The sequence below is a fragment of the Abramis brama genome, assembly GCF_963993115.1.
Source record: "Abramis brama genome assembly, chromosome: 1".
Classification (NCBI taxonomy): domain Eukaryota; kingdom Metazoa; phylum Chordata; class Actinopteri; order Cypriniformes; family Leuciscidae; genus Abramis; species Abramis brama.
The window spans coordinates 53817304-53843137 of record NC_139963.1 but is presented as its reverse complement, the minus strand read 5'-3'; the positions used below and the strand labels follow the sequence as shown (position 1 = coordinate 53843137).

Sequence of the window (25834 nt, the reverse complement as noted above, 5' to 3'; positions counted from 1 at the left end):
TATGGTGAGTTGCCAGACCCAACATCTTGATGTAACTTAGGTCTGGCTTGCCAGGCTAGGGTTACAGATATGGAAACAAACAAGATGGAAACACAGTAAAAGGAACTAAATCATAGGAACTGAAACCAGAATCATCAAGAAACAAGAAATACAAAGTAAGAGTCCATGAACACAGACACAGGGGAATTGTGATGCTTACAATGATTTGTCCTTTTAAATCAAATTCAACTTAAGTTTCTTTCTGCAACATTTATAATTCACCAATGAAATGAATTCACAAATTCACAAAATGTAAAAATGAAAATACTCACACATACCCCTTTATAAACAAATGACTTATACTGAGCTTTAGCTGAAATATTGCCCTTCTCTTTCAACATAGACATTTAATAAACAACATATTGACTAAATTCAGTTTCAGTTTAAACCCGTATTTAACTCAATTTGACATTGATTAAAACACACACACAAAACATGCATCTATTATACACAGCATGTGCTCGGTAACACAAGAAACAATACAGAGTGACCAGAAAATAAAACTGATAGAAAAACATTTTTTAAAACAAAATAAACTTTTCTTTTCCTCTTCAATTAACAAGTCAATCAACTCGGCGCAGTTTTCTTAAAGAACTTAAGTCGATATAACTAATCCAACTCTTTTATCAGGGTCACAATATAGAATTTTGGAAGTCAATGGGACCCAACAACTGTCTGGTTACTGATAATCTTCTAAATATCTTCCTTTCTGTTCAGCTGAAGAAAGAAATTCATACAGGTTTGAAACAACATGAGGGTGAGTATATGATGACAGAATTTTCATTTTAAAAGTGAACTACTCCTTTAAGATTTGATATCTTCAGCAAACGGGCCATACGTAGCCGGGAGCATCAAACCTGAGAAACTGCCTCCAACTACGGGAGCTCCAGCACAGCACTCTCTGCGGGCATATCTCCAGACCAGAGATCGGCTACTGCTACAAAGTCCATCACTGGATGTCCTTGAGTATGTTTCATGGAAACAAGGAGAACAAGGTTATGCACCAGTCCCTACAACAGATCCCATTGCACTGCACTACCTTCTGAAGTTTGTCAGCTGCAACTGTGCAGGGGACTGTGACACTCTCAGGTGCTGTTGTAAAAAGCAAGGCGTCAAGCGTATTTCTGCTTGTGGGTAGTATTTATACTTTACATTGATTGATTGAACTAATAATGAGACACATTTTACTATAGCCTACATAAATGTATCTGGTAAATATACAGTTTGACAAGGAAAGCATCAACTTGCTTTGTGCTGCTATTTTTTTTTTAAGGTTTTTTGATCGTTGTCAGTTTCTGTACTACGAAACCTGTAACATGTTTTATTTACATAAATTTATTACAAGGAATGCATAACTATATGTGTTAATTATGGTGTTGTTATTTAACTGAGTGTCATTATTGTTTTTGTATTGTTGTTTTATACAGATAGTGGTTAAACATGAGATATAATTAATTTGCGGTACCGGTATATCAACCGGGCAATCTTTGGTATCTTATTAATCTATTACTTGTTCCAGAGCAAATCAACTTTGGTTAAGGGGAAAATTAGGTTTCATAACTTTATATTTAGGACATATTTCACTTTGTATTTTAATTTGAGAAAAACTAGCACTTTGTGCAAACGAGCACTTTTATTTTTTTTTTAAAAAAGGACATGCAATTACCACTATAACCAGTAGATGGCGGCAGAGGAGCACTTATTGGCTTATTAGCCATTTCAACTCCCTATATGGGAAAAAATAAGTCATTAAGTCTCATGCAAAACAATGCCTTTTCTTCAAATTGTGCCTGAATTACATATTTACGTTTTTCCTATAAAAGTGAGGTTTTACACTGTTGTTAATAAAAGTTAATTGTATCTATATCAACAAACAAACAAACAAACAAACAAGTATTAGTAACTGCACTTATTAAAGCAAAACAATAGTAATTTTATGATTAAATGAACTTTATGATAGTTTTCCCCCCAGTGCCATCTAATCAGCTGCTGGCGCCACCATCTGTAGAACTGAGTGGCACCAGTGCTACTGCTCTCAGATGTTAGTCTGGAGTCCTCTGCTGAAAATACTCTTTATTTTATGACTAAAGTTCCTTTTTTATCTCATTTATTATGCAAATGTCTTCTGATCTCCTGTAAATTTCCACTTAAAGCTCATTTCATTGGTGTCAACAGACTAAGGTATTTGTTGGTGCTTTCAACTGTTTTTCTTTCCATTATTTATTTTTACAAGAATTGACTTTATTTTTTTATATTTTGTTGTCCATTAGTATAAAAAGAAACTTAGTAACTGATATATTTTTTTGATTTTGTCAGATCATCTCCTCCTACTGCATTTCATCATCACTGAAGCTCCTCCCATAACTATCACATCATCATATCAGCTCCTCCCACATCAGTCACATTGTCAGTGAAGCTCCTCTCAAAGCAATTCTCCAATAAATGCTGGAACATTCGACACACTGAAGATCCTGAAGAACAAAGAGGTTGGTGTTTATTCTTCATTCATGCATGATGCTGAAGAACATTCATTTTAGAAACATTCAAGCACTTCATCACATTTAGATAAACAGTTCAACTATAAAAATGGGTACAAAATGTTCTTGTTTGTTTGTTTTCAACAAATGCTCAGTAAAGGGAGGCTTGAGAATCTTTCATCTTGATTGTCAACATCAGGTCAAACTAAATATTATTTTAGCTGATTCATTTTAAATTTTACAAACAGTTACCACTTGTAAGATTTTCGGTCCCAATGAACAACGACCCATCGCTGAGGGAGAAAGTTTCTCAACTTTATTGGCACTTTGTCTCAGTATGTAAGGATAGAGGGGAGTTGCACAGAGTTAGCCAATAAGAATACAAGCCTTCCATCATATAGGAATACAATAGATAGAATAATAAGTCCATATATGGTCAGTTTCTGGGTTATCTTGGCTGTCGATGTACTATACTGAATACCATTCCCCTGCTCCCCCATCCTGGCCTAGAGATCCATGCTATAGGAAACATTCCTTTACATAATGAGGAACAGATGTTTCCAGTGCCTTCTGCTTCATGCTACCATACTAGAATTCTTTCTCCACTATAATGCAGAAGTTTGACCATTAAAAAAGACATGTTGATCTGCTTTATCAGTTCTGAAATGTTTTCTGAAAACATGCAATTGCTGTAAAAGAAGCAACTTAACAAAAGTCAAAGGTCAAGAGCCCAACTAAAGCAAACGCTGATCACCATAATGGTGAATACATCATTAACATCTAAACCTCTTAATTCTCACAATAACTTGTGTAGACGTCTGAAAGAAATAAAGTCAGTCTGGTTAGTAATAAGTGAAGCTGGTAATGCTGTTTGTGGAGTTGTTTAATCCTCCTCTGCTGAGATCTTCACAGATTTAATGTCTTCTTTTCTCATCAGTGGGTTTAAGACTGTGTCTGAAGGAAGTTGTAGTTTGTGTCCTTATTTCTCCTTATTACCATTTCAGTGCTTGTTCACAGCATGTTTTTGAATGATTGAAAGGATGTTTCAGAAACATCATACCTTTAAATAGCTTTATATGCACATTAAAGAAATGTTACAAATCAGTGTTCCTAGAATGTTGAATTGTTAATCAAAATTAAGTTAAAATAACTTTTCAGGAATATCATACCAACAAAAATCTTATGTGATTCTACATGCGATAAAATTAATTCATTTGTCTGTGCATTTTTGTTATTTGCAATCCAGAAGAGAGAGAAATCTTAGTTACGGAGTTACAGTGTGCACAACATGAAATCCCTGTTTAATTAGTGCTGATAGCCAAGAGAACTAAGACTGTGTTTACACTAGCACAAAAAAATCCGATATTTTACTTACATCTGACTAGGGCTGTAATCTCCCAGTCGATTATTTGGTCGATACTTTCTGGCTCGACCAAAATTCTGATTGGTCGATGTTTTGCTGCGTTCATTTCATCAGTTTTGCCGCTTTAATTTCATCAGGTGGAAAGCACTAATTGCTAATGGGGGTGTTCTCAGAGCATCCCTGTTTCACAGGTAACAGTCTGCCTTCAGAACACCCCCCGTGTTTTCACTTCTTTTGGATTAGCCCAATCCACTGGAGAAGAGAGACAGATTGAAGAAAGTAGGCTACTAGAAGGTTTGCTGAATATTATTTATTTAAAGGCACAATATGTAACGTTTTTGCTTTAAAATTAGCAAAAATCACTATATCTATGTTATATATTTTTTTTAGTTGTGTACATTATCCCGACTGTTTCCAACAACTTTCAAACCAGGAGAAATTTTAATTTAATTTTTAGACAAGGCACGTTTCTTTATTTCCGGTTTGTCGCAGTCAATGGCGTCATATCCGCGTTGTCCCTGGTTTCCGCCTATGGTTTCCGCTCGTACTGCCATGGTAACCAGAACTATGAGCAGAGCCCTCTGATTAACCAAAGCGACAGATGCAAACAACTGTGGAGTTCGCAATGTCTATTTGCACACTGTTGTTGTTTCGTTCAAACATTACGGACCATGGCAAGCAGACTTTGGATAAAAAAGGAGAACTAAAACGAGAATCAATATCAGCGCGGTGTTTTCGAGATGCCGAGAGCTCCCATAGACAGTATATAAACGAGAGCTCCACGTCCGAGACTTCGACCGCTCCTAACTGGTATGTACTTTATTAAACAGGTGAGCACATTTACATAAAACTAATCAATGTTATATAGTTCAACAATGATAAAATGTTAGCATATGATCTGTATGTTATTCTAATGTTGATCTAGTTTACTGCTAGTCTCATACAGACAAACTAACACATACATTTCAACACATTCAAATGCAGTTTAATGTGATAGTGTAATGTTAGACCAAGTGAAACAGCGCTGCGTTACCTCACAAGTTTAATTTGTCTAATAAACTGACCTGTGAGTAGTAATTCTGCGTGTAGTTCGGTAGAATGAGAAATGTCCGTATTCCTTTTTTTTTTATCCACGGGAGCTCGCGTCGCGTGTGGAGCTGATAGCTGTCTCTTAGCAATCCCGAACTGCTTCATATCACAGTCATGATAAAAGCATCGATGTATTCAGTCAACCATAAACATTATTAGATTGGCCGGCTTGACGTTGACGACAACATCCATAATTCTTAGCATGTGTTGCATCATCAAACTACGCCTTTGTGTAAAGAGGTTAGCGACCCCTAGTGGAGAAAAAATTTAATTTGAAATTTTAACTGTGAGAGCGTTTAATTCATAGTCAGTCAGTCCTCTTCTACCATGTCAACAAAGACATTGGCAGTGTGGCAGCATATTTTATAAAGTTAATAGTCTATTCGTGTCTCAGCCGCGAAGCTGAGCTCCACAGAGCGGCTGAAATGATAGTGTCTGTCAGTTATTATTTATATGACAAAAACAATTGTCTAAATTTTGTTGCATATTCCTCAAAAGTTCTTGTGATGATATCACTAAATATTTGGGAGAAAATATGATGTATAATACAGTTTTTCTCGATTGTTTACACACATTTTCTGAAAGCATGCCTCATGTTCTCAGGACTCTACCCACAAATCCAAAAACACACACATAATGGGCAAAACCGCTCAATTCTCCTGCAAAATGAAACTTTACATTCAAAACAACGTTATTTCTTCTCAAAATGTTATTTTGTTTTCAAATGACACACACAAATCATCATATGAATAGACATTTATAAGAACCAGTTGAACACTGACGTGCTCAATGTAAAACACTATGATGAATGGAAAACACTTCTCTATTCATCATAATGACTTAGGCCTTCTTTTGGTTCAGTGTTACACTTACTACAGACAGTACATACATAAGTGTGTTGTAAAATATTTGAGAATATTGTTTTTATACTCAGAACACACAAATACACGGTCAAATTTTCCTGCAAAAACAGTGTACACAGTGTACATCCCATTCCCAACCAACACAAAGTTGCACATACACTACTGTACATACAAAACAACAGAAGAATTGACTGTATACAGTTACAGTAAAAAAAGAAAATCCAATGTTGGCATCCATTGCTCCATTGAAGAGCTCTCTTGTTGCCCTTTTATGCTAAAGCTCTGATTGCTAATTGTAAAACTCTGTGACGGGTGTTTGCCCATGTGATGAGCCAGTGTGCATATTTGAATGGCAGTGTGTTCCTTGTGAAAACAAGATATGTTCTGCATGAAAATTGTGCCAAAAGCAGAGAATTGTGTGTAGTTTTTTGAAAAAATTGTGTTTTAAATCTGCAGTTTGAGTGTAAAGCAGGAATTGTGCTTGTAGTTTAGCAGAATTGGTTCAGGGGGTTGGTGAATGAGTTTAGGGGTGGGCGATATCTCGATATTTTTTAAACACGATATGGATTTTGACATATCGTATATCGATATATTGTTTATATTTATAAATATGTCGTTATTTCAAATGTAGGCGCGTTGCTCGTGGCAAGCGCACTCATAATGTAAGAGACGCCGGCGCGACCACAACATTGTCCAACATCAAATGGCAAACGTAATGCAAGCGGAACGAAACTGCTCGTTATTGTGTGCTTGAAGGACCGTTTATCAGTTTGGACCAAAGCAGCGCGAGCCAATCGTGATCATGCGACACTGTTACTACACAGCATTAATTAGAGATCCAGTAAAGAAAGCATTTTAATTCGCCACAGAAGTAATAACATCGCTGCTAGATCTAGGGAGAAACATTCACATTTCGCCGTTATTAACGGATCAAACAGGGCTGACGTGGAAACCAGGAGAAACATTGTGCCATGAATGAACTATCCAGTGTCCACAGATCAGCAACATTCACCATGGATTTACTGTAGTAACACTTACTGCAACCATGGAAGTTTGGCAGAAATAGTAGGCTATAATGCCTTCAAGTAACATTACGTCGGTTTTATTTTGACATTATGAATACAATTGCCTCAAATGTTAATCTGAACTAAAATAAACCTTTATTTATAACTACTACAATATTACATACATTTTTTTCCAAGGAGCTGTTTTGTTTTATATGCTCCTAGAGTCAATTATAGCTCCAGAATTGCTTAAAGTAAAAAAAATATATATATATCATACTTGATGATGTTAGTTTTAATTGTATAAAAAAAGAATAAAAAAAAAATATTATTTAAAAATGTTGCAGAAGCACTTGTTCCTATGTGAACTGCCTACCTCTTTGCACTTCAATAAAAAAGACTTTGTGGTATTTGGCATATTTGTTTTTGCAGTAGTTTTTGTGGGGTTATTTTTCCTGTAAAGATAAAGATATATATCGTATATCAAGATATAGCAAAATATATCGAGATATATTTTTTGCTCCATATCGCCCAGCCCTAAATGAGTTACATGTTGTGGTCATTGTGTCTCAAGTACCAGAATTTGTGTGTAAACAATTGAGAAAAACTGTATTAGATCTACCTTAGATTCTGTCTTAAAGGCCCCGATATACTTTTCCGTTCTTCGTTTAGGTATAAGGCAAAGATAGAAATACAAGAGCACACTGTAATCGAACACCTGACGCCGCCCAGACTGCTGAGAGCGATTAGATGAATGTATGTAAATATGTGCTACAAAATAAACACACAACAAAATTGAGAGAACAGCAAGCATTTTAATAAAGCATTAGAAAAGCATCTGATCATAGCGATGTGGATCTGTTTACACGGGCTCTACAGAACTCCAGTAAAGTCACGTCATGCTTACGTTTACGTCACATTTTCTGGAAAGTTGGCTTTGGTAAGCTCCCAAAATATACTCCAAAGGAACTTCGTTTCGGCCTGATTTTGTTTGAAATTACATCGCATCACTTCATTTTTCAATTTCGTTTGAAGTATATTAGGGCCTTAAAGAGGCGGCTGAACTCGTGTTCGCATTATTACTCCAACTGTAAATGAGGCGACATGTATCAATAGAAAAGGATTCCACAGCATCACTATTACTTTGTGCTAATTTTGCACAATGCAGTGTAATCTTTTAAAAGAAATATAAACATTTTTTATATTTCAAAGTTTCAGTGTTAAAGATACAATATGTAGGGGTCGCTAATCTCTTACAATAACAAAGGCGTAGGTTGATGACGAAAAATTTCCTGCGGATTGTCGTCAAGCCGATGGATCTAATAATAGGCTTGTTTGAGATGCGCCTTGCCTTGCCTGAAATGTGTGCGAGAGTAGGAGTGGCTGCAGTGAGAGGAGGAATGAAAAAAGTGCAGGCAGGCCAGACAGTTCTCTCTTCTCGCAGTGGATCTGACACTGACATGAGATCAAAGATGGATATCGTGGGATTCACGCTCATGCACAGTGTTGCTAATTATTCAGTCGCGTCTGTTTCTGTTTATTTGGTAGCCTAGTTACAGGACATTTACATCACATTTAGAAAGAATGAAAATTTCTACAAATATGCCACCAAAAATTTGACCTGAGGAGCTTTAGCACTCTCTCCCCGATACAGTTATATTTAAAAGAGGATAGTACAGTATAAAGAGATCAAATAAAACAGGATTAAGTATAACTTATATGATTTGTCTGATTTCTTCAAGCGTTCATATTTACCATGTTTACTATGGTAATGGTTAGCGCGCATAGTTTTTTGCAACGGGTATAAATATTCCTACCTTATACGGTGATCAGAATCCACATCGGATCACAAACAGAAGGCGTTATGTTAGCTGACAGAATTATCTGGCGCGAAACCAGGCATGCGCAGAAAGACGTACACTCAAAGTAATCGGATCAGCTCGTTTACATGGTGTAATCTTTCGTTTGATCGGTTCATGAAAAGGTTTATTCCACCCCCTTCAATCCGACTGAAATTTCAATCGGTCTGAGCATTTTTATTCCTATTGAGGTGTTGACATGGAGCATTTTCATTCTGATTGTACTTTTAAACTGGTTATAATCCGAATACAATGCTACATGGAAACGGGGCTACTGATAGACAATCAGATCAGAACAATACATACAGAATGAACAGACAAACCTGCAAACCGTGACAGTCTGATAACCACCGTTATAGGGCTGGGCGATTTAAATCGCGATATTGTTATGCGCATCTCGTCAGTAAAGCCGGTTCCTTGATTAGTAGTAAATCACCATCACTTGCTTTCAGATGGAGTGGCATTTAGGGCTGATGAGATAATTAAGTGATTAATTGAGTGATGATTGAGCATTATTGAAGACACCTGATGTTAACAAGCAGAATCACTGAAGGAGAAAATCACAAATTGTAAGTTACCATTAAGGTGATGGGTGTTTGCTTTAGTTGGGCTCTAGACCATTATATGTTTACTTTAATATTTACTGTTGTTTGTCTGCTGTTATTGATTTATAACAGTTAACCGATCAAAGTGAAATGTTATCTTATAGTGTTGGTTATGTTTTGACATAATCATGCTGTGATCTGAAAAAGGAAACTTATTGAGATAGTTTGGTTTAACTTGTTAGCAGCACCCAGATAGCAAATAGTAATTGAAACGATGTTAAATCAACATCCCGCTGTCAACGATAAAATCATTGAATCAACGTCGAACTCTGATGTTGATTCTTCATCATGTTGCACCCTCTATTATCATTGAAACAACGTTTAAATCATACCTAGAGATCAACAGAATTTCAATGGTATTTCGATTACAATGGATATTGAAACAATGTTGAAATCCAAGCATATCAACAAAACTTCAATGGTGTTTTAGTATACCACAGGTTTAATCTGAAGGTATGTAAATTTTAATATAATATTAAAAACATTATTATTAGGCTATAATCCTGCTTTATCGACAGCCAGGATGGGCTAGCAAAATATAGAAAATAGAAACTATACCTTTAGGCTATAACCTAGACTACCACAAATGACACCCCACGCATTCTTTAAAAATTAAACAATCATTTTTATTGTATTATTTCATTTTTTTTTTTTTTTTTTTTATCTTTTAACGTCCTGCTGCGTCTGTCTTCCAGCTCCTCCCGCTCGGTCTGGGGCGTAGCGCAGCCACTTCTGTACAGCTTGAGCGAAGTCATAGGTGTTTGTAAGACGTTGAGTCAAGGCATCTAGAATACAAGTAAAAGTATGTGAGTGCATGTGGTGTGCAGAATCAGAAACAGATATTTTAAGATTCTCAGATGAGGCTTAATATACTAGAGACTTACTTGAAAAACGATGTGGATTAATGATCTGGAAAAAAAAAGGACAAAAAGTAAATCACAGTGTCAGTAAACAGCAATTTAATTCAGAATCATCCACTGCCCTGATTATTTCGCCACAAAGCAGATGATAACATGTTCTTTTAAACTGGGCTTGCAAAGTTTTTTCTAAAGACTGAACAATTTTTATTCATGAATAATGGACTCCGTTCACTATATTTAAGTAAGATGCCTATATCACATCACGTAATTTTCTGTCACATGTGCTATAATGTCTGAATGGAACATATATCCTTGACTGGTCGAGTGGCAGCTCCACCTGCCACGCAAAGATTTTACCCCCTCTCTCATCTTGCCATCTCATAGTTAGGTAAATCATTTTATATTTCTGGGTAGAAACGCATTTTTGTTGAGGCTGTATAAGCCGGACTACATTCAAAGCACTTTTCAAAACTACCCAATATGTTCATGGATGTATTCGAATTAAAGGGAGGCAAAAAGGATTAGCTTGCAGTGTGACATCTTTCATAAGGACAATTTATGAGGCCAAGTGACTCTAAAAAAAATCATGTTTATTATTTTATTAAATCAGAACTAATTGTTAACTCAACAAATTAAATATAAATAACTGGATACTTATAACTAATTAAATAGTAAATGTATTGATTAGAGTTACCATAGACAAAAGATTTTTCTGGTTGACTAAATCTAAATTGCACATTAATTTTTGCTTAAATACTGGGTGCATGGAGGAATATGCATAAATCTCACCCCCAAAAACAGGCTAATAATAAGGCTATGTCTTTAAAATTAACGAGGCATTTTAATTGTTTCTAAATGAAGTATGTGGGGCTAAGTCCCCCCTTGACGCCAGGCCTGGTTGTCAGGCGCTGTATAATAACAGTGCGCGTGTGGCGCGCGCGCTTCCCCGCGCTCAGAAAAGGTGCAGAAGATCATCAAAAATCGTGATATCGCATAAGCACTAGTATAAAACGACTGTTATCATTTCTGAAAACAAACACAATGGAGTTACAAAACTGTATCGCACGCATATCGCAGCACTGCTCGAGGATTATTCATTTGGATTTGTAGGCTATTACGACGAGATGGTCTAATCGGCATTTCCAGTTAAAGATAGGCCTACTCGAGACAGTTCTGCATTGAATAAAGTAAAGGTAAACCATGTCATTTGTGTAATTCTGGCCCGCCGCGGTCACTGTGGGTAGCGCTAGCGCTAGATAGAGCACTATGCTAGCGTTGGTTCCGCCGGTGTTCTCCGGCGGTCAGAAGAAATAGCGGTGCTGTGTTAATAGATTTCACGACACTATAGCAATGGGTACACTGTTAGCAATTGATGTAATTTTTACAATAAAATTTACAACAACATATTGTATTCATGTTTTTATTGTAAATACAAATGCATGATGGGAAATTTATGGACAGTCCTGTAATTTTGTTGTAACTACACTGTAGAAGCATTATTTTACAGCCACCGCATAGCATTGTGGGATTGCTGCGATTTGAATTTTGAAATTGCGCGGTACCGCGGCGGCCAACGGCACCAGAATCAAACACTTTTGGAAGAAGCAGCTTTTGGAAGGAACACATCTCAGGTATGAAACGTTAACATGCCATCTATTTTTATAAGTCTATGGATATATTAATACCGGTCATATGAGTGGTGATTGTTTCGTTTGGTATATTTCAGTGACATTAGCTTCTGTGACGTTCGCCCCGACTCGACTCGCTCACTCCCGGTAAAACAACACCATGAACTGACCGCGGTGAAGTGGCGTCTTCTTACTCAACCCATACGGAAAAAAGTTACCACATGCAGCTACAAGGTACGAGATATTCACAATTTTTCGCTTGGTATATTTCAGTAACATTAGCTAGAGTAATGTTAGATATAACGTTAGCTCAACTCGCCCCGCTCACTCCCGGGTAACGACGTTATAAACCTGAACTGACTGCGGTGAAGCGGCGTCTTCTTTAAGTTACTCAATCCATAAAGAAAATAGTAACGTTACCACATGCAGATACACGGCACTATTTTCAATGGAAAAACAAACATGGTGAGTAGAATCGAGTAGAGCTGAGCTTGTAACGTAGCCTAACGTTAATGGAAAACCACCACAATAACGATAGCTCAAATAACGTTAGCCCAGACTGTTAATAATAAGCATTAACGTTAGCCCGATCAGTTAGCTCAGGTTATTATTGCATTGATTACACGTGCTACTGGACAGGCTGTCGTAACATTATTAGGGCTTTGCTGTCTTGTAATCGGGGGTCTTGAAGCCGTGGTTTGCACACTAGCATAAACGAAGTTTGTAACGTTAGATTTTACGGCCACTGAATAAACACAAGCACATTTTAGTTGAAATATGGGCTTTAATTAAACGACAATGGTGGTATCTTTAATTATGTGAGTCAGCTATAACTGTGAGATAAGCTGAATATAGCATCTGGTATGCTCATATGTTATAACATTACTTTGTGCTTGGCAAACCAGGTTGGAAGAGCAGTCATGTAACTGTCTGTATCTAAAATAAACTGCGCGTGCGCAACTAAATCCAACCAGCATCGTCATAAAATATTTTTTTTTCCGGAGCCTGGGTTCTGTTGAAAAGCTTTCAATGCTCTCTTTGTCTTCAGAAAAGGCAGCAAATTATCAGTAGTATTAAAATTAAGTTAACCATTTTGTTTGTCTCAAATTACATGTGGCTGCCTGGCAGACTATATGGACTAAAATAATAATAGATTTTTAATTTGGCATTTGTGTAATTGGTAATACATTTGGTAATGTTTACGTTTTTTATTCCCTAGCCTAGCCCTCTGCCACAGCTGCTGATATCCAGAGAGAGAGAGAGAGAGACCTATCCAGCACACCTTGCTTAATTGTGCAAGGTAAATTCTTCCCTTATTTTATAGAGTAGTTCACTTTTAAATGAAAATTACCCCATGATTTACTCACCTTTTATTATCATATTGTGTTAATGCATTTCAGGAGAGACACTAATCGCAACAAGTGTTCATAGAAGGAACAGTTGTGATGGGGCCCAAAACAGTCTTTTGAATGGAGTGGCTGAAACCTTCGCTGCTTACTATGTGTTCAACATGCAGTATCCTAAAGACGCCTCAGGCACTTTATACAAAGGTATGTTTAAACTGTTTACACACTAATAAAGAAAATGAGGTAACACTTTACAGTATGGGTACATTAATTATCATGAATTCATGTATAAATTCATGCATGAATTACGCATTCATTCATGCATTAATATCTCATGAATCATCAGGAAATAACACAAGTTCAACGTTTTTCATTCATGACTTCATGAGTGAACAACACCTTAATAAAAAAATTAACTAAGATAAGTACATCATCATGAATTATGATTTATTACGCATGATCGTGATGCTTTTCTTTGTTCACATATGCGACCATTAGCACATTGTTCATCAGTGTTTCTAAGGACCAGTCACCACTTTAGTTGAGGGGCCACACACATGAAGTCATTGATAGATGATGCTTAGTTAATGATGACTACTGTATTTGAATGTCAACAGAATCTGTGTGCTCTGAGCTGTGATTGGTCTATTTTGGGGTCTGTCCAACTACCACAAGCGTTTGCTTCGTCCACCTCCTTTTCAAACCATGCACTTGTATAATTTGTCTGCTATGTTGCCTGTTATGTTGATTGTGAGAAAATTAGAATGCAGGTTTGAAATAAACATCATCATCATCATCATCACCTGCAGGCTTTGAAGAAGACATGAACTGTTGACATTCAAATACAGTAGTCATCATTAACTAAGCATTATCTATCAATGACTTCATGTGTGTGGCCCCTCAACTAAAGTGGTTACTGGTCCTTAGAAACACTGATGAACAGTGGTATAACTGTGAACAAAGAAAACATCATGATCATGCGTAATAAATCATAATTCATGATGATTTACCCATCTTAGTTAATGTTTTAATTAAGGTGTTGTTCACTCATGAAGTCATGAATGAAAAACGTTGAACTCGTGTTAGTTCCTGATGATTCATGAGATATGAATGCATAATTCATGCATGAATTTATACATGAATTCATGATAATTCTTACTGTAAAGTGAATCCATCATTCTCATATGTAACGTCCCATGAATTATTACCTTATTACCAGTATTGTTAGGTTCTATGATATATTCTATGCAATGATGTCAATAGATAGGTTTCCATCCAATTAAAACATAACTTTTAAACGCATTCGTAAAAATTTGGCAAAAAAACCCTCTAATTGGAGAGCATTTCAATCAACTCTGTTATGCGAATTATAAATGGTCACGCACCTAGGAGTCGTGAACAGCTGTGGGATCAAAACGTAAGGTTGACAGGGCAACTTGAAACACCTGATATAATTGCAAAAAATGCAAATTTGTCAATCCACATAGAAGTTTTTGTTCACATTAGAATATTTTATGTGAATTTTAACCGTTTCCAGTCAGGATTTCTTTTTCAAATGGTTAAAATGTGCATTAAAAAGTTGGATGGAGACCCAGCTATTGCTGTTAAGTGTCTGTTCTATAGTAGAGTTGGTTTTCCCCTGCAGGACATAATTTGTGTAAACAGAAGAGACTGACGGACAACAATTTAACATTACAACTTTCATTAATTCATTAAATTAAATTGTATGGTTAAAGTTGTTAATGTTAAATAAATACATCAAAGTCATTTTATTTTATGAGCAAGTAGGTTACTTATGTTTTTTATACAGTATTTGTCATTATTTAACAGATATGAAAACTTTAACTTTTTTCCTCTCTCTCGGTTTTCAGAGCTTTTTGTGGAATCCACTCCCAGACGGGCAGTAAAGCCGAGAAGAGACACAGGCTCAACGCACCTGTTTGCACCCTCCTAAGAAAACTGGACTTTGAGTTGATGGGATAGTAACATGAACAACTTCCCCTATGCAGTTCAAGTCTGGCTGGACACCTTTGTTCCATATCATCATGTTCCCCCTGATGATTGGCTGCCTGGATGTCTGGAAGTGAGCTTCTTCATTAAAGGGATACTCCACTTTTTTTGGAAATAGGCTCATTTTACAACTCCCCCAGAGTTAAACAGTTGAGTTTTACCGTTTTCGAATCCATTCAGCCGATCTCCGGGTCTTTAGAAGAATGTCAGTAACCAGACAGTTTTTGGTCCCATTGACTTCCATAGTAGGAAAAAATATATACTATGGAAGTCAATGGGACCAAAAACTCTGACATTCTTCTAAAGACCCGGAGATCGGCTGAATGGATTCGAAAACGGTAAAACTCAACTGTTTAACTCTGGGGGAGTTGTAAAATGAGCCTATTTTCAAAAAAAGTGGAGTATCTCTTTAAAAGTAAAATTTTGTTTTATGTGTGATAAAGTGGATACTTTTGTAATATGTATTTTTGCACAGTTTGTTAATTAAAAAAAAAGAAAATATACCATTGTTGTGTTTTTAATTGGCCAATACGGAAAATGACAGCTTTTTACTTGTAATATTTATACTTGTAATGTTTTACAGTATATTGATTTGTCCTGTGAAATTACAGGAAATTCCTGGCTACTGAGTTGCCGTAAATATAACATTTTGCTGTAATATTTACAGTATTCTATCCTGTGAAATTACAGGAAATTCCTGGCAAATACCAGTAAATTTACATGATTATTGTAATTAATTACAGTAGGGATGTTGTATTAAGTATTACAATAACAGTCCTGTATACTGTTTACAGTAAATTTACGGCAACTATTAGCCAGGAATTTCCTGTAAAATTACAAGAACTGTCTAACAGTGTACAGACATGTATTTTGAGCCAGCTGTCACAAAAATAGACTGGACCAATGAGGTTTTGCTAACTTTATAACCTAGAAGAGAACCACAAAGTAGCCTACTTTTTTTTGGCAGATTTGGACACATTGGTAAAAACAAAAATCTATTTCAGTGACTGCAGCACTGCGTCGGTTATTACATTAACCATCATTTTAACGATCAACCTAACAGTATTTGATTTGGTACAATTCATTCATATCGAACATTAAGCAAGCTTACCGTACGCTTGTGCCAAGGTCCAGAAATGAGCTGTGTCCGGTGCAGTACGTTGGTGTCGATCTCCCAGTCAACCAAAAATCGATGGATTTTCAAACATATTTCCCGGTCAACTATATATCGATGCATTTTCAATCATATTTCCCGGTCAACTATATGCCGATGACTCTTCAACAACAGCGTCGTTTCCCGGTCAACTATAAATCAATGACTTTTCAACACATTCAGCGATCGCCCGGTAAACCAAATATCAATGCTTAAACAATCATAAAGATAACTATAGATCAATGTTGTTCCAATATTGTTGCCGTCAACATTAATAACATCAGGTTTTCATCGATATGGTAATGGTGATTCAACATTTATTTTGCATTGAAATTTCAACATCAACCATAATGATGATTCAGATGGAAAAACAATGTTTATTCAATGTTGGCTTGCTGTCTGGGCAGTTTTGTGATTCTTCAGCCTATGATTATCAGTACTTTACTTATAATTCAAAATGTTTAATAAACATTGTTCTGATCAAAAGACATTCAGATAAATTCCTTTAAAACACAGACATCAATAATCAGCCTGTGAATCTCAACAATGGTGACAATAATAAAGCATGTTGCAGTGGCTGCCACCAATCACAACTCATTAATGGCTCCCATCATGCATTGCGGTATGAATAAATTATGATCTGAATTGTCTCTATGTTATTTACTTTTCCTAATTTAATATTCTGCTCCTCACCATTGTTGAGATGCATAGACTGAATCTTGACGTCTGTGTGTGCCTAAAAGAATGATTTTTTTTTTTTTAAACAACTTTTAAGAAATCCTTTATATTATATCAAAAATTCTGGCCATTTATGCAGATTCATTAATAATATATGGGTCAAGAGTCCAATTAAAGCAACCATTGATCGTCATAACGGTGGCTTACAATTTGAGATTTTCTCCTTCAGTGATTCTGCTTGTTAACATCAGGTGTCTTCAGTAATGTTCAATCATCACTAAATTAATCACTTAATTATCTCATTAACTTAAACACTCTTGAGTGTGGACTCATACACTCCCAGGAGTGTTAATTTAACACTGGAGTTTTTTGCTGTGTACAAAGAGCCGTAGTTAACTGACAAGCTGAGCCATATCGCATTAAATATCGCTGGCAATACGTCCGCGATATTAATGCGATATGGCTCAGCTTGTCAGTTAACTACGGCTCTTTGTAGTAAATGCCGCTCCATCTGAAAGCAGGTGATGGTGATTTACTACTAATCAAGGAACCGGCTTTACTGATGAGATGCGCATAACAATATCGCGATTTAAATCGCCCAGCCCTACACCGTTATAACATAACCTCTTAAAATCTTCTAAAGCCAAGCGTACCTCAGGTTCATATTCTTTGTCTTCATGGATTAACCTGTCAATTAACTCTATTAGTTTCTGAGCCTTAAATTAACAGGTCTTTTCACTCTTTCAGACTCGTTTTCAACATTAGACAGGTTTTGATTTGACTCATTAAACCCTTTAGATCAGGGGTGTCAAACTCAGTTCCTGGAGGGCCACTGTCCTGCAGAGTTTAGCTCCAACCAGCACCAAAAACACCTGCCTGGAAGTTTCTAGTAATCCTGAAGACCTTGATTAGCTGGATCAGGTGTGTTTAATTAGGGTTGGAGCTAAACTCTGCAGGGTTGTGGCCCTCCAGGAACTGAGTTTGACACCCCTGCTTTAGATCTTTCATTTTCCATTTTGCAAACAATTGTGAGCCAACATACAATTCAAACACACAGACAATGTTCGTAGGTCTTTGGCAACCAGTGCATTGGAATTACACAATTGTGTGCACACAATATCACATGGCCATGTTAATGCTGCAACAATGTAGGCTACTTACAGTCCAGTCGATAGGCCCTTTAACATCTAGATGAGCGTGCAGCGTAAATCCAACGATGAAACCAGCAACGGGGAAAAATATAATCCAAAACGAATCCACTGAGTCAAATCCAAAGCTTGAATCCAGACAGGTGTCTTGATGAGACGATCCTTACGTGCAGCGACACAAAGACTTTATCCAAACAGCCTCCCTATGTCCGTTGAAACAAACATGTTGACTTTTACTTCATATGATCTCCTTTATCCAGTGAAGCACAGTTTTTTTTTGTTTTATGTAATGGCTTTCCAATGCCGTTGCCGTTGACAATAGGAGTTAGCAAGTTTAGAACGCATACAAACAGAGTCCATGCAGATGGATGGAGATACAAACAAATGTCTGTCTTTATTGCTTGTGCTCCATTAAACATGATCTTAAAACTTCTTGTGGCCTTTCCTTGGTCACACGTACACACAAAGCCATAACTAAGGCCACATTTACACATAGCCGGGTATTTAGAGAAACGAATATTTCTCCCCCTCCGTTTTCAAAAATAACATCGTGCACACAACATCGTTTTCAAAAAAATTGGCGTTTACATCAACCCGCATAAATACAATGGGCGGCAGTGTAGGGAGAAGGATAAAGCCATGCAAGCCAATCAGAATCCTCAAAATCGACAACAACGAATAGCACGAGCGACTTCCTGTTCCTTTCAAAACAACAGACATGGCGCGAGGTTCGTTCGTCTGGACAGACAGCGAAGCAAATGCAAACAAGCCAAAAGCGTTTGCACAAAAGTAAAAATGAGTATCACTTTAACAGCATCCATGATCAAATAGTAGCCAAACAAACTCTAAACATAGGGCGCTCACATGACGTAAGCATTTTCTGGCGCATAATGTGACGTTTGAGAACCTTTGTTTTTTTTTTAATTTATTTATTTGTTTTTTTTTTTGACGTTTGAGATCCTAAAACCCCGTTTCTCCCAGTTGACACGGCAACACATAACCGGCGTTTTCAGAAATCTCCACTTTGGCCGGAGTTTTTAGAAATAATCGTTTTCTGGGATAAAAAACGGCGTTTTCGTGTAAATGACAGGCCAAAACGCAGGGAAATATCTGCGTTTTCCCATCGTGTAAACGGATCCTAAAGCACAAACTAAAATCCACCTTGCGAGCTACTCTACCATGCGGTCAAAATACTGTGCACTTCCCAATTACCAATGCACATACTTGTTGCTCAGGTGCTCTAATTATACACAGCCACAGCAACACCTAGTGGACAAACATGGCTCCTACATACTGATCAATATCTTATTTGATCAAAAGGATTGTAGTATTTTATAGCAGTTGTCCATTACATCAGAGCTCACTTTTATGTCCTTTCACTTCATATTCCTCCATTTGAATTGTTTTGATGGACTGAAAATTAAATTAATCTTTTTTTTTCTTTCATTTCAGACCTGATGGAAGTGAAGGAGGAGAGTGAAGAACTGAGTGAAGTGAAGGAGGAACATCATGTCAAACCTGGAGAAAAACCCTTGAGTCGCTCAAAGACTAAAAATACATTTAAAAAAAAAAAAAGGGCCAAGAAATCTTTCACCTGCACTCAGTGTGGAAAGAGTTTCACAAAGTCATCAAGACTTGATGTTCACATGAGAGTTCACACTGAAGAGAAGCCATTTACCTGCAATCAGTGCGGGAAGAGTTTCACACAAAAAATACACCTTAAGGTTCACATGAGGATCCACACTGGAGAGAAGCCGTACGCATGCGATTTATGTGGGAAGAGTTACACAAATTCATCACACCTTAAGAGTCACATGATGATCCACACTGGAGAAAAGCCGTTTATGTGTGATCAGTGTGAAATGAGATTCTCAAACAAACGCAGTCTTGATCATCACCTGAGAGTTCACACTGGAGTGAGACCGTTCACGTGTGATCAGTGTGAGAAGAGCTTCATGTATTCTGATAAACTTAAAAGACACATGAAAATCCACACTGGAGAGAAGCCGTACGAATGTGATCAATGTGGGAAGAGTTTCACGGAATCAGCAAACCTTAAGAGTCACATGATGATCCACACCGGAGAGAAGCCATTCACATGCGATAAATGTGGGAAGAGTTTCAGGGATTCAGGATACCTTAAGAGTCACATGAGAATCCACACCGGAGAAAAGGCTTTCGTGTGTGATCAGTGTGAAAAGAGATTCTCCCACAAACAAAATCTTAAGCTTCACATGAGAATTCACACTGGAGAGAGACCGTTCACATGTGATCAGTGTGGGAATAGTTTCACACAAAAATCAGGGCTTGAGCTTCACATGAGAATTCATACTGGAGAGAAGCCGTTCATGTGTGATCAGTGTGAAAAGAGATTCGCTTGGAGACAACATCTTAGTGCTCACATGAGGATCCACACCGGAGAGAAGCCGTTCTCATGTGATCATTGCGGCAAAACATTTATTGTGTCATCAAACCTGAAGAAACACCTGAGAGTTCATACGAAGGAGAAGCCACATTCATGTTCTGAATGTGGAAAGAGTTTTTCACTGCTGCAAACTTTACAAACACATCAGAAAATTCACACTGGTGTGAGAGAGTACATGTGCTTTGAGTGTGAGAAGACTTTTATTACATCATCAAGTTTAAAAAAACACCAGAGAATTCACACTGGAGATAAACCTTACAAGTGTTCCCAGTCAACACTATGATCTCACAGTGATGTCACCATGTGGTCACAACGCCAGCAATCTGAGTTCACAGTGTTCTAAATGTGTAACCTCACAGCGCTCTCACTGTGTGCTCAAACTATGACCACAATATGAGCTCATCCCAGCTAGAAATGTTATTGTTCTATGAATGTTTTGAGAGCATTATGTTATGTTTTTCTATTTTTAATTTTTAATATTTTCTGTAGCTAATTTTATTTTTGTAACCAGAATGTTCTGCTAAAAGGTAGGATAACACTCTCTATAAACATTTCAAACATGTTTAGTGATGACATTGATAGAACATTATCCCCCCTAACATTCTTAGACAGTTATAGCGGGAAATTTCGATGTTTAGAAATTATGTTTAAGAGGTTTACATGTTGAAGTTTGTTTGAAGAGTTTGGTTTGGTCACCATTGTAGAGGTCAGTGTTTGCTGTAGTCGGGCTCTTTGGTCTTGACTAGGACTGGTCGATTTAAATCGCGATATTGTTATGCGCATCTAGTCAGTAAAGCCGGTTCCTTGATTAGTAGTAAATCGCCATCACCTGCTTTCAGATGGAGCGGCATTTACTACAAAGAGCCGTAGTTAACTGACAAGCTGAGCCATATCGCGGGCGTATCGCCAGCGATAATTAATGCGGTATGGCTCAGCTTGTCAGTTAACTACGGCTCTTTGTACACAGCAAAAACTCCAGTGTTAAATTAACACTCCTGGGAGTGTATGAGTCCACACTCAAGAGTGTTTAAGTTAATGAGATATAATTAAGTGATTAATTTTGTGATGATTGAGCATTATTGAAGACACCTGATGTTAACAAGCAGAATCACTGAAGGAGAAAATCACAAATTGTAAGTTACCGTTATGACGATCAATGGTTGCTTTAGTTGGACTCTTGACCCATATATTATTAACTTTAGATTTTGTTTGGCTGTTGTTTCTGAATTATAATCACCAGTTGAACAAAGAAAAAAGTGATCTGATGATGTTGATTATGTTATGACAATCATAATTTGAACTTGATCACTGAACTCATTAAAATCCTTCTTTCTGTCTTCGATTTATGTTGTTGGTTAGTGAATCTGCATAAATGCCCAGAATATTTGATATAATATAAAGGATTTCTTAAAAGTTGTTAAAAAAAATCATTCTTTTAGGCACACACAGATGTCAAGATTCAGTCTATGCATCTCAACAATGGTGAGGAGCAGAATATTCAATTAGGAAAAGTAAATTGACAATTCAGATCATAATTTATTCATACCGCAGTGCATGATGGGAGCCATTAATGAGTTGTGATTGGTGGCAGCCACTGCAACATGCTTTATTATTGTCACCATTGTTGAGATTCACAGGCTGATTATTGATGTCTGTGTTTTAAATGAATTTATCTGAATGTCTTTTGATCAGAACAATGTTTATTAAATATTTTGAATTATAAGTAAAGTATTGATAATCATAGGCTGAAGAATCACTAAACTGCAGCTAACAGTTTAATCCAAACTATCTCAATAAGTTTACTTTTTCAGATCACAGCATGATTGTCAAAACATAACCAACACTATAAGATAACATTTTACTTTGTTCATTTAACTGTTATAAATCAATAACAGCAAACAAACAACAGTAAATATTAAAGTAAACATATAATGGTCTAGAGCCCAACTAAAGCAAACACCCATCACCTTAATGGTAACTTACAATTTGTGATTTTCTTCTTCAGTGATTCTGCTTGTTAACATCAGGTGTCTTCAATAATGCTCAATCATCACTAAATTAATCACTTAATTATCTCCTCAGCCCTAAATGCCGCTTCATCTGAAAGCAGGTGATGGTGATTTACTACTAATTGTGTCCATAATATGAGCACACAGTGAGTGCACAGTGCGGTTACACTTTTAGCTCACTGTGAACTCACATTGTGGTCATATGGAGAGATCACTGTGAGATCAACGTGTTGACTGGGGTTCACATTTGGTCATCAGAACTGAAAACGCATGAGAGGATCCACAGCAGAGAGAAGCTGCACACGTGTGATCAGTGTGGAAAGAGTTTCTCTTTTAAAAGTCATCTGAAGATACACATGAAGATCCACAGTGTAGAAACCAGTTAGTTTCTGAAGACTAAAAATTTACTGTTTAATGTTATGTATTTGTATTAGTTTTCTTTATTCATAATTTCATAATGTATTTTGTCAAGCCAGAGTTGTGTCTGTGTTCAGTGCATGAGGAGACTATAGATTAGGGTGACCATATTCCAGGTCATGTCCGGCCGGGATTTCGAGATCGCCCAAAATATCCGCGATTCGGCTTTTGCTTTCTCGTCGCCATTCATTTTGTTTACATGTACACCTTTTGATTCAGTAGTACTGAATTAATTCCGATTGGTTAATCTGAATGTAGTGTTTACATGAACGCTAAACAAGTGATCGGTTGATGTGCGTGTAAGCATTGCTAAGAAAATTCCTGTGTTTTCGTCTCGATCGGGATCCGTGTGAATCAGAATGCATGACCTGCAAAGCTGGCACGTACGTGTCAGTGTCAAATAACGTAATAATGTAAACATAATGAATGGTGACTGTAGAAAGCAAAAGACGAATCCCGAGCATTTTGGGCGATCTCGAAATCCTGGCCAGATATGTCCGGGTAAAACAGGACGTATGGTCACCCTACTATAGATAGAATGGAACCATGTGAAGATCATGTCACATGAGACAGGTGGATGAGCTATATTTTGTAGAGGGTGTGTACAATGTAACATGTGTTGTAACTGATGCAGATGTAAACAACAGAGATAAGTTTCTTAATATGGAAGTGAACTGTGCCATATGTTCGTATGACATATACGTTCCATTTTTAAAACATAAGCTATATGTGTTTGATACCTTAAAAGGAAGCTGCTCTAATGTAAATAAGCTCTATCTTACTGTACCACCTCAGAGAAACAAAGCCATGAGAAACAAAGCCATATGGAATGAGAAACAGAGGCATATGAGAGAGAGGCATATGAGAAACATGAGATACTTAGAAACATAAAGCCAGAGAAACCATTTACATCTAGCATGATGGGATGAGAAGATTAAGAATGGGGAACGGAGAAATCTGGAATGAAGACCTCTCGTGTAGCCTTATTCTTATGTGCTTGTTTCTCTCTGTCTGACACATGATACATAATAAATTGAATCTCTTGGCAAAGGTAACTGGTGTAGCTTCCGTGATTCAACCATAAAGGGGAAACCATGATTTTTAAATCTACAGTTTCCTAACACCCACTGATAAGTGGCAGGACAGATTGTAGGGGTGGGCATTCAGACGATTTTATATTGTGATCTTGAAGACAAACTACTTTTCAATTGAATCATCGAGATTGTGATCTTTTATGTCTTTGTGAAATGTTAAAACTACAGTGTAATCACCATGGGAAAATCTCAGAGTAAAACTGAGAGTTTTGAAAAATATAATACACCAGTGTTTTGCCAGATGAGAAGTTTATCTATACATCATCTTGTTACTCCTTTAATTCCTTTTATCATATATCTTTTTTAATTCCCTTTATAACTGTTTTTATTTTCCTTGCTTTTATTTTGTAATTATAGCAATACAAAGTGCTTAACACAGAAAGGAAATGCAATAGTGCAGGAAGTGTGCTATATAAATAAATTCACCTTGCCTACAGTAATGACTGCCTACTAGATGATTGTGATGACTGACCAAATTATACCATGTGTCTCTATCATGTGTCTTTCATGCGTGCTGACGTATTTGAAAAACAATTCAACACCAGGCAGCAATAAGGCTGTGACAGTTATTGAATTTTAGTAGTGGGAGAAGTAACTCGATTTACTCACTGCCGTGACCCTCCTGACGTCATGTGTGTGTATTATGTTGCTTGCTTCCTGATATCATGCGCGCAAATTAGGGCTGGGCGATATGGCCTTTTATAAATACCGCGATATTTTTAGGCCATGTCACGATACGCGATATATATCTCGATATTTTGCCTTAGCCTTGAATTAAAACTTTGATGCATACAATCACACCAGTATGATGATTCTATATGTCTACATTAAAATATTCTTGTTCATACTGCATTAATATATGCTAATTTTTAACTTTCATGCAAAAAAGGGGATATCACAACTAAGTCAAAGTTAACACAATTGTATTTATTAAACATTGAGTGGCACAAACATAAAATTGTCAACAGAAAGTGCATGTTTTTGTGCAAAATTATCAGAGACAACATTTCAAAACAAGACATTAGGGCACGCTTGTGCATGCTGTAACTCACATGGCATTTCAAAACACAAAATTAAAGTGCACTTCTTGTACATAATGCCACTACAATAATTTAAAACAAATAAAAAAGTACCCTTTTGTGCATGTTGTCATTAAGATGACATTTCAAAACAACACTAAATTTAAGTGCACCTGTTGTGCATAATGCCAGTAGGATATTCCCACTAAGCAAAATGATGTCCAAAACACGTCTTTTCAACGTCTTTGTCACAAAAGTCGGACGTTGAAATGACGTCCACTGAGGAGCCGGAATGAAAGTTTTTATGACGTCTTTTTTTGACGTGTTCTGCACGTCTGATATAGACGTTCATCGAACCTTCGTACAAGCTTAAAACTAGTTCAGATGTGGCCATTGTGGACATATTTTCAGCATCATTTATGGTCTCATTTAGACATAATTACTTTGACTATTGCTGTCAGATGATCTTAGTGAGAATTAACAGAGGTTTAGATGTTGATATTTGTTTAATTTGAAGTGTCACCATTGTGGTGATCAGTGTTTGCTTTAGTTGGGCTCTTGGTCCCCTTTGTTTTTACTTTAACTTTTATTTTACTGCTTTAACTGTGTGTTTGTAAAGCACATTTGTTGTGGCAGAGAAAGCCAATAATAAGTAAGATCAGCTGTTTTCAGCTTATTGATGATCATGAAATCATTACAAAACAAGCATCTAATGTTGTCAGATGCTTTGGCATTCATAACCACCAAC

At 36.8% G+C, this 25834-nt stretch overlaps 2 protein-coding genes and 1 long non-coding RNA gene across 3 annotated transcripts in view; 2 read left to right on the top strand and 1 right to left on the bottom strand.

Moving 5' to 3' along the window:
* Nucleotides 1–25834, bottom strand: part of LOC311081665 (uncharacterized protein) — a gene marked incomplete at its 3' end in the record, with an annotated part of 465213 nt that overhangs the window by 254786 nt on the left and 184593 nt on the right. The gene's annotated exons all lie outside the window — the stretch shown is intronic.
* Nucleotides 850–24028, top strand: LOC311085890 (uncharacterized protein). The gene is made up of 3 exons (XM_084118510.1): nucleotides 850–1169; nucleotides 2356–2525; nucleotides 19575–24028. The coding sequence occupies exon 3, from the start codon at nucleotides 19580–19582 to the stop codon at nucleotides 20828–20830; it is 1251 nt and encodes a 416-aa protein (XP_083974636.1). The 5' UTR covers nucleotides 850–1169; nucleotides 2356–2525; nucleotides 19575–19579; the 3' UTR covers nucleotides 20831–24028.
* On the top strand, nucleotides 11527–15351 carry LOC311080392. Its single transcript, XR_014605575.1, has 4 exons — nucleotides 11527–12021; nucleotides 13007–13087; nucleotides 13188–13337; nucleotides 15005–15351. It is a non-coding gene; the product is annotated as an uncharacterized lncRNA (long non-coding RNA).

Bases quoted from the DNA above. Each gene is read 5' to 3' on its own strand.
- LOC311085890 (XM_084118510.1), top strand. From the start codon at position 19,580: ATGGAAGTGAAGGAGGAGAGTGAAGAACTGAGTGAAGTGAAGGAGGAA.